The sequence below is a fragment of the Geospiza fortis genome, unplaced genomic scaffold (assembly GCF_000277835.1).
Source record: "Geospiza fortis unplaced genomic scaffold, GeoFor_1.0 scaffold72, whole genome shotgun sequence".
In the NCBI taxonomy this organism is placed as follows: Eukaryota; Metazoa; Chordata; class Aves; order Passeriformes; family Thraupidae; genus Geospiza; species Geospiza fortis.
In genome coordinates, this window is record NW_005054338.1 from 927,528 (window position 1) to 937,631 (window position 10,104).

Here is a 10,104-nt window from a genome sequence, read left to right on the forward strand (position 1 = left end):
TTAAACCTGGGGTTTGAGTGCATCATTTCAAGCCTTTTAGTAGTTTAGTTTAGTGCAGTTTCTCCCTCCTTTATTTATCAGCATCTTCCCACAGTGAGTAAAAGGAAGGGAATGGGAGAAGGAAATTCAACTTACTATATGCCACAGTCCATCATTAATGGCCTTGCCTCCACTAGTGACTTTTGTTCCAAACTCATTCTTGAATTGAATCTCAATCTTCCCATCCCTAAGAGCAAGCAAGATCCACGCTGAGTTGTCCAGGGATTCTGCATACAGGATCACCCCCTCTGCGTCGTACGTCCGGAAATCAAACTCTGCTGTAAATCTGAGTTGTGAAGAAGGAATCTTAATAAGAAGACAGGAAAGGTGAAATACTGTACAGCCTGGGATAATTCATTAGTAGGGTTAGAGAAAGGTTCAGAGATAATAACTTTTGGTGTCTCTATATCTGAGCAGTTGTGATTTTTTGCACAGTTAGTCAAAAGCAGAATGGAACATAAGCCTTGTTTACTCAAATCCAGTGGGAAGTTTCCAGGTTAACACCTTGACCTGGGATTTGAAAGAACGTTGGGGCAGCTCCCAAATTCACTCTGAGCTTCACTTGGAAGGATATCCCAGTCCCCTGAGCAAGAAGAGAGATGTAATATCCCTATTGCATTTTTTACAGATGCAATGCAGACAAAATAGAAGACTTATGATGTGCTTCAGTACAGCTGCGTTGCCAAGTGTTGTCCTGAAAGAATTATAACCTAGAAATTTGCCCATTCTCTCATTTGAGGATTTGTTGGCTAGATCTAGGTTGAGTGTGTGTATGTAGCAAAGTTAGGATTTAATGTGCAGTAGAGGAGAGTAGAAGTAGAGCAAAAAACAGTTTCTGGGACTAGACAAAACAGATTAAAGGTGAAAGCAAAGCATTTGGAAGGTGGGGTTTGCCAAGGCAGCTGTAACTCAGAACTGGGTCGCTGTCCCTCGCAGTGCTGCTCTGTGTCCCCTAGATGGGGCTGTCCCTCCCCGGACGCAGCCAAAACCACTCTGTATTTACACCAGGCTTCAAACATTTATCATCTCTGAAAGCTCTTCCAGGACAGCATTAATGCCCGGTCAACTTGGAACAGCGGCAGAGGGCAGAGTGCTCAGTATTTATGTCCATCTGTAGGGTTCTGAGGCTCTGGGCATCACCAGCTCCACAGCTGCTGCTGCTGTTACCTTCCAGTTGTTTGGTCACTAAGTCAGGGAACGCTGCAATTTCTGCTGCTGCAGCAAAGAGGTCCAAGAGCAATAAAGGGGTCAGTGCCACGTGAAATTGCTCTGACAGCTGTAAAGAAAATCATCCAGCTGGTGCCAGATAAGGTACTGTGCTCTGTGGGTGTCCTTGGGACACTCTGTGTCTGAGAGGAAGCCCGGGGGGAGGCAGGGGGCAGTGGCCTGATTTTGTTGCTCAGCAGGATGGGCAGAACATGTCCCAGCTTCTACCTGAAGCAGGGGTGGAGCAGCAGCAACATCCAAACTAAAGCCATTCCCATATACGGAAGCCATACTGTAACTATTTTCATATAACCTCTGAATTTTATGTTGATAATTCTAAATGCCTTCCTGTTTATTCATTCATTCATCATGTAAAGGTATCTTATCCAAGGGGGAGATGGTGATATAATTTAGGCATGTAATGCACTTTTCCTAAACCCTCAGAAAATTAATGGAAACAAATGTCTGTCATTCCAATGCATAGTTTTATCAATAGCAAATGCTTACCTTGTGACATTTGGCAGTTTGAACTTTAAGTAGAGAACAGGAATTCCTATGAATTGCTCTGCCAGGTAAAGCAGTTGATAATTCTTTTCAAGATTCAGTGGGATACACTCAGTAACAGACTGAAAATGGTAGAGAAAAAAAGCTGTTAATGCATTGTGATGGCTTATGAAGCAACTCCTGTTGTTGCCTGCTAGCCTTTTTTTATTTTTAAAGTAATGGCTTAGCTCTGGATTTTTTTGGTTTTTTTAAACTTGAATACCTATGTACAAATGAAATGGTGTGGTTTTGCTTTTTCTTGAAACATCCATTATTTAAACTGCTGGAGGATAATCCAGGTTGACACACAGTTCTGGTGGATTGAAACTAATATTTAAATACTTAGTTTTTGAATGAATAATTCCAATCTTCTATCACGCACTTTTCTTTCACCAGGGATATATGACACCCACCTTCTAGGGAACTACCAAGCTACGTTATTAAAGTTCTGCAGAATCTAAACCTGCTCAGGTGTTAGAAGGGAATGGATCAGGGCTGTGTTAAAGAGAAATTAAAGAATCACAGTGCTTATGGACAAGTAGAAGCCTCAAAGCCTTTTTGATCAAATTTGAATCCCTCAAAACATTCTGTGACTGTCTTCTACTCTGACTTTGCTATGCTTGATGCAGTAGTTCCATTAAATGTACAGGTGCTCTCCTTGAATTTTATGGCTACTTCATTTTATGGCTGCTGGTGTCACCAGTCTTTAGATTGAATGTATTTTCAGCTGACTGAACTTTTTTGCCCAATTAAAAGGCATGAAACTAACTTCCAGATAGAGACTTAATTGCTGTTGAACAACAGTACTGAAAATAAGAGCATCTTCCAGCCTCATTACACCTCACCATTTCAAGGATGAGCAAAATGAAATAGAATGACTGCCAAGTGCTGTTCATTAAATTTCAGAAAGTACAAACAAGCCCTAATACACAGATCCTGTAACTTGTGTCAGATCTTGTTCCTGCAGTTTAAGCCAAATTTTGTTATACTCTGTTAGAAGTGTTTTATTGTTGTTAGAAGTGTTTTATTGTTGGCAGTTATCTGAGCTCACTTCACATGACATCTCAGACTGCCTGAACTTTTCAAAGTATACAGAGAACCACTTACAAAAAAAATCCTTGGACTTCAGTCCTTGAATCCCAGTTCTCTGGAGTTTCAAACTTTGTGCTCCTAAGAAGTGTAAATTTTCAAACTGATCAAGAGCAGCCCATTTTGGCTGCATTCTGTTCTCCAATTGGCAAGTATTACTGAGTGCTTTTCCTTAAGCTATGGCAGATGAGAACTGTGGAAAACAATCCAGGGTTTTTTTTCAATCCAAACAGAGTAATTCTGAAACAGTGAGTGAAAACTTTTGCACAGCCTAAGGAAAACTTGGGAACATATGGACAAAAGGAACATTCTGTCTCTGAGTGGGCTGAGCAGGAACTATTTGTTTGATAGGAGAAAGCTGGGGCTTATTTTGGAAGCAGCAGGGAATAAAGATGCCTGGCTAAAGCAAGCTGCTTTTGACAGGACTCCTGTAAATGAGCATGCATGAACTGAATGGCATCCAAATCCCTGCTGCTTTGTGAGCCAAACCATAGATCAGAATCCCCAGCATTTTCTCAGGAATTTTTAATCAGTTCTCAAACAGATTCCTAGTTTCCTTAATCTAAGATATCCTCTCATCAAGAAATACCAAACTTTGTGATTTTGGAATTTTACATAGCACACTTTTACCTCACAATTCTTCATGTCCTTAGAGAGCTTGAACCCTTTCTTGCCATCACAATAGCAGCTGTAACTTCCTGGTGAGTTCACACAGAGTTGAGCACAAATATTTTCAGCACATTCATCAATATCTAGGGGAAATTAAAGCAGACATAAGTTTTGTTTGTATTTCATGGCACAGACTGAAAACTAACACAAATTAAAGGAATAATGGACAAGAGAGGTTTTCTGGAATAACGTGAATCCAAAAGGTGATTTAGTAATATGATAGAGGCCTGGAGTGCAGAGCTGGAGACAATCTGGTCTGATTTCTGAGGCACAAGGTGCCTGAATAGCGAGAGATCCCATAAATTACTACCACTGATGGCACAAATCCCATTCTGTGTCAGATCTCTTGCTTTCCTTGTAAGACATGAAGAGAGTCAGATTATTAAAAGTATATAGGGCAAATATGTGAAGAAAAAATGTGCTTGATTAATATAAACCCCAAATAATCTCAGGGGAAAATACATTTTAAAATAACATACAATTATCTCATAATGCCTAAGGTTCAGATAGTATCTACTTGTAGAGAAGAACAGTCTGATTTGAGCTGCCATTTAAGCTAAATCAATAAAAGAATTTCATTTTTTATTTAGTAGGTTGTGTAAAATAAGTAATTTAGAAATGAAAGGTTGTTTAAACAGCCAGTGTAAATTTTACATTTCTAATATAGAAACAAAATCTCTCCTTGACAAGAGACTCCAGTGAGGGTGATTTGGGCTTCAGATTGAAGCAACTGCAACATTTATTCTGAAACAAATAGCCCTTCTAGTGGGAAGAAAAAATTTTGTACCAATGCATTTATTTAAATCTGGGGGTTTTTAGGACTAAAATACTTTTTTTTTTTCTGCTGTTGCTTGGAGGAAGAGAGGTAATGAAAAATTTAGCAAACCCTGTTCTGTTCTTCAGTCTAATAGTATCTGCCATCATAGAGATAGCTGTGCATAAATGTATGTAAATTCAATTTTCCTAATAAGCATAATTGAGTTTAGCCACCTACAAGCAATATGACAATGAAAAGCTCATGTCATTTAGTATTTCTGTAAGGCTACATTCCTGTCAGGCTGCACAATCCTGTCCTTAGACAGGATTTGGTGACTCATTTAATGTGGTTACAACAAGGTCTAAAAGCTTAGCAGCATAATCCTCCTGCTAGGGAGGTAAGACTTTCCCCGCTGGAATGTCGTCATCTTGCAACCTCCTGAATCCATGTCCCAGTAGAAACACAACACTTACATGGGTTGCATCAAATTGGGTTTATCTGAAGGAAACCCTGAGAGGAGTAAAAATTAATTACTGTGAAGTTTTTCTCATTTTGGTGCATGCAGGAACAGAAAATTGTCAGCAGTGTTTTAATCCCATAGTAACTGGACAAAGAGCTGACACCTGGATATGTAAACACTGCCATTGTGCAGAGCTCTGGCACAGAAGACCTGCAGGAAAAGCCATGGAGCAAAAGATTCATGGCCATAAGGAAGCTGCTTTTGTGTCCTTCTGAGCAGTAATACAAGGCAGCTTTTAAAATAAAAAAAGAGTCACGGGTAGATTTTCCTTAAACTGACAGTGTAGAAGACTCATCTTCATTGTAAAACTCTTAAGAGCTTTCATATCTGTTTACAACTGAAATTTAATTTCTGATGTGCAGTAAACAGAAACTTTAACAAGCACAGAGAAATAGAACATGTTCTAAGACAATTATGCAAACACTTTCAACACTGTAGAAGTTATGGTCTTTGTATGAGTGGCTTCTTGCTACTTCACTGCAAGCTAACAATACTTCTCAACTTTGCTATAATTGTTACAGAACTTTGGACAATTTTAGTTCCAGATTGTCATTTCAGGAAAGATTCTTTTGGAGCAGCTCCTTTTTTCACAGTTCTTTCTCTGGGTATTTAGGAATAGTTTTATTTGACATTTGAGATCTTTATAAAAAAACATTAAAAAAAACTTTAGAGAACTGCCATGCTGTCATGTAATACAGCCTGACAACAACTAATTTAATAAAGAATATGAATATTCAGAAATGCACTGGTAGATGAGGAGCTGAGTTTGGTATAGCAGTGGATTAAAAAAAGAAAGGGGGAAGGGGAAGATGAAAGATATGAAAAAGGGGGAGCTGGGGGCAAAGACCCACCTTCACAGTTCTTGGAAGTTGAATTATATGTGTAGCCTTCTGGACATTCACACTCATATCTCCCCTGGGTGTTTTTACAGGTGGCTGTCCCACAGATGTTTGGATGTAGCACACATTCATTTATATCTAGAAACACAAACAAGTTATTAAAAAACAACTCCCACTCCTGCACACCATTTTTCTTCCCAACCTTATCCAACACTGTGCAAACTGAGTGAGGTCAGCGAAGTTTCTTGCTAGCTCTACCATGCTGTCACAGCAGACTAGAGCTACAGCCAGAAAGATTTCCAGAGGGCTGTAAAAGACACTTCTGTATGTCCCCAGTGAAAAAATTCTCTGCCTGCCTATCTCTCCCATCCCTTCATGTGGGTAACAGGGAAAGGGATGCAAGTCTAGGAAGGCAGAGAGAGAAACAGGCTACAGATTTTCCATAACCTAAACCAGACTGCATAGTAAAATTCCATCTTAGAAAAAGACACACAGAAAGACAAGAGATAATCCAACCAAAGGTTCTCCCATGCTACAATCAATTCATGTCAGTTTTCTTTTAATTGGCTATTCTGAGAGGTGTTCAAGTCCCTCACTGTCTCTCTCTATCCCTCAAACCATTTTAGTGTCTATCTTCTGTCTTGTTTTCAATTTGTCAATGTCATTTTCCCAATGCAGATGTGACAGTGGGATTCAGGATATAGTATCAATCTTACTAAGTGTCTTTGAGACAGAAAAATATCAGATCCCTGGCAGCACTTCACTCCCACTCGTGAATGCAGGGATCATTCTGGTTTTCTCTGTGGTTTTGTAGCAGTTGTGGAAATGGTGCTGCACAGGAGACTCTGCCACTGGCTTGCTAGGAGCCCTGGAACTGTAGTAAGCCAAAGCTGCCCTGAATTCAGACTACTCTTCTACAGTTAATAAGTGTATTCCAAATTCCTGGTTGTTTAACTCTGTAGTTACATGTAATAAAATACTTGAATGTAGTTTATCAAATGATTAAAGTAACACTCAAGGCACTAAGGCATATTAGTCTATTTTTATCTTTGATAACTTTTTACCAGATTTTCCAGTATCTTTCCAAGAATTACAGAACTTCTAAACAATGCATCTGCTTGCCCTTTTTCATAAACCCATAGTCTTCTGTCATTCTGGTATGTCTTTGGACAAAAAAATTATCTGAGATCACCTAAAACTGTTGTTCCATTAAAATGGAATGAAGTTGTAATTTTTTCTAAAAAATGCAGTAAGAACTGCTAATTATGTCAATACACAGTATTTATTTGGAATGGAATGAAGCATGTAGATTGTGGCCAACAGTAGACACAAGCAGGCACAGAAAAAATTATGCTGGCTGAATCAAACCATTAAGAGATTTTTTGGATTCATTAATAGTTTCTTCCCCAATGAACTTCAAACTGCAGAAAGAGCAGAATGGCTAATTTGGAGCGATTTAGTGTAAATCAGAATTTAGCAGAGAGAATTTCCACAGTAACAATATCAGCTATTTGTATCACTTAAGATTCCTATTTCAGTGAGCCTAAAGGATATGTGAAACTGGTGTGAGAGCAAAATGAGCTTTATGGAGCTCCAGTAATGAAGCAGAATCTCATCTGTAGCCATTCCCTCTTTCCTTCCTTGCTTCTTGATCTGGTTCATTATTTGGCTGCCCAAATGCTTGCTGTGTGTAAGGAATGAGAAGCCAAACTAAACCAGGGCTGGATTTTTCAGAGGCAATGCAAGAGCATTTATGGAACTACTGGATTAAACCCTTCCCTCTCTCTGGTCAGCAGGCACTGTGGTGGCATGGAAAGATGTTCCCCTGAAGTCTCCCTACCTCCACAATCCCTTTTGTTGGAATGCATGAAGTAGCCATCTTCACACAGGCAACGGAAGCTCCCGGGGAAATTGGAACAGCGTTGGCTGCAACCTCCATTGAAGTCTTCACATTCATTTATATCTATAAAGAAAAGGGAATCAAACTCTCTGCTGACAGGAAGGCATCAATTGACCAGCAGCAAATACTATTCAACAGTAGAAATGTAATTGTGCTTCTGAGAACCAGCATGCCATGAAATTGAAGACTGTACCTTCCTCACAGTTCTCTCCTCTCCACCCTGCTTTACAGACACAGGTATACTTGGCTTGTCCATCTATGCAATCCTTATATCCATCTTTATGGCATGGCAGGGGGCTGCACTGGTTTGAAATTTCTGTGGGGTGGAAAACATGACAGATCCTTGTTACTTGGGGTTATTTCTCCTCAAAAATCACTTTAGTCTTTCTTCTTCTCTTCCTACAGATCATGAAATAGGAAAGGTCTTAATGTATAATATGAAGCACCCCCACAAAATCTTGCTACTCATTCTGTCAGCAAGAATTTTTAAGTGAGTGAGAACACACAAAGCCACCAGTACTTTTTCTTTTTCAGGCAGAAAACAACTAGAAGACAAATTACTTGCTAAGCTAATCCCTGCAAGATCTGACCAGACTTGATATTATTATACTTAAAATATGTATTTCAGTTTTTAAAGAACAGTGCTCTGCCCCAATCATACTACCACAAATTTTACTAGAAAGATCAAAGTTTCAAGAATTCAAGATTAGAGAGTTGAGTTTCTCTGTTCAAATTGGTCAGACAAAGAAACTGGTAATTTACTGCACTATTACAAACTGATCTGGAAAACATGTTCAGCCATGATCATGTGCACTGTAATTATTAAGGATTTTTTTTTTTTTGCCTTCCATTGCTTTCAATGATAAAAACAGTGTCAGGTGGTTAAGTATTCTTATTCAACTGAAAGTTTCTTTGATATAACCAGGCTGTAGGAGGTTTAGAGAGATGTTTAAACTGTGACAGTAGGAAATATGGTAAAAATGACTTGCTGTGAATTTACTAGAAAGAACATAATCCATGCTGAACCTGTGAATGCATAGGCATAAAAATCAAATTTTTGAGAAACATCCCAAGTTTCATGCTTTGTGACCTTTTGTTTGGAATCAATGACTGTGTTCCAGATAATAATTTGATGATTTGTTTTGTTTTTGAAATTTTCAGCTGGTAGTGTAGCTACAGGCCAAAAAGTAGGCAGAAATGACAATTAACAACAGACTCTCTTACTCTACCTGACAGAACATGACTTGCTAGAGGTAAAGGGTTTGGCATAACTGTTAAAGATGTGGTAGAGTACAGAGGACACACTAGGGAATATTGCTGAGTTGGTGCAGAACACTTTTGTTTGCAGAAGAACTCTGCCTTCCATGTTGCAGTCAATTGTGTTCCTTTATAAAGTTAAAAGCAGTCACTTAAACTGCTTTCTCTGGAAATGCTCTGTCTCACCTCACATTTTTTGGTTAAGTTCTGGTTTTGGTTATTGAGTTTGCCTGAGTTAAACCATTTTTGGTCTCTTTTTGTGTCTCTGTGAACTGCTTTTTAGCCACTGTGTGTTCCAACATCAGCACTTACCCTTGACACAAGCCCTCAGGTCAGCTGGAGAGTCTGGAGTGGCTGCAGCCACCCTGAACACCCCTGCTCGATGGGAGGCAAGGCAGCCTGCAAATGCAAAGCCACACAATCAGCTCAGGGTCCAAACAACTCATTTACACTGAAATTACACCACTTGCTGCATGGCATCTTCAAAGAGCCTGTTCTCACAGCCTGAATTGCAAAACTGGTCTGGGCATGTTAAGGACAGCTGATGACAGCCCAACCTTCAGAGTGCCTCTGTGAGGATCTCAGCACACAGGACATTGTCTGCACTATAATCAGCATGGAAATCATCCCAGTGCTAGGGGCAGAAAAACTATACCAGTATTACCCAAATTAGAGCATCACTGAATCATACACTACAGTTGTTTAGGGGTATTTTTTGTACTTACTTAAATATTTGGGATAAAAATATTCCTGCAGAAAGAAAAGAAAAAATAAACACTAAGAAAAATTTCAGGTAGATAAAATGACAGCAAAATACATCACTGATTATACTCTGAAGTATATTGGTATTATAACTGCAGAAGCAGAAAAAGTTACTTTGAGTCACAGAATATAGGCCTGGTTTTCTATATGACTGTAATTTGGGCTAAAGCAGAAGATTATTTAATACTCACAAGACTCAGTGGAGAGATTAAAATACTGCATTGAATTGGACACTTGCAAAATGAAGGCAATGCAAATGAATTGCTCTGAAAATTGTCTCTCTAAATGGGAGGATCTTGCCCAGTGTCATTATTGGGAACTGTGAATTCCATCTGCTTCTGTCTTTCCCTCTGCAAAGAACTACTATCTATGTCATAGATACTCATTAAATACTTACAGTTTCAGGATTATTTTCAAAGATTTCCCTGGCTTCTTCCCTATTGCATAATTCTTCAATGCATTCTCTTTCTAGATTTCCCTTCTTACTTTCTTCCATGAAAGAGTTTGCTCGGCGTTTCCTCAG

The 10,104-nt window shown here is 39.1% G+C and overlaps 1 protein-coding gene and 1 long non-coding RNA gene across 2 annotated transcripts in view; one reads left to right on the top strand and one right to left on the bottom strand.

The window, feature by feature from the left end:
• The window catches only part of PROS1 (protein S), a 21,430-nt gene that overhangs the window by 7,870 nt on the left and 3,456 nt on the right, over positions 1 to 10,104 (bottom strand). The window contains 9 exon segments of the mRNA XM_014307569.2: positions 136 to 325; positions 1,753 to 1,871; positions 3,508 to 3,629; positions 5,675 to 5,800; positions 7,503 to 7,625; positions 7,756 to 7,878; positions 9,132 to 9,218; positions 9,545 to 9,569; positions 9,979 to 10,104. Coding sequence (XP_014163044.2) covers positions 136 to 325; positions 1,753 to 1,871; positions 3,508 to 3,629; positions 5,675 to 5,800; positions 7,503 to 7,625; positions 7,756 to 7,878; positions 9,132 to 9,218; positions 9,545 to 9,569; positions 9,979 to 10,104 — 1,041 coding nt within the window.
• LOC115947999 overlaps positions 7,720 to 10,104 on the top strand; it is a 3,418-nt gene continuing 1,033 nt past the window's right edge. Inside the window, exon 1 of the long non-coding RNA XR_004081857.1 lies at positions 7,720 to 7,799. This is a non-coding gene — a long non-coding RNA (uncharacterized LOC115947999). The remainder of the gene's footprint in view (positions 7,800 to 10,104) is intronic.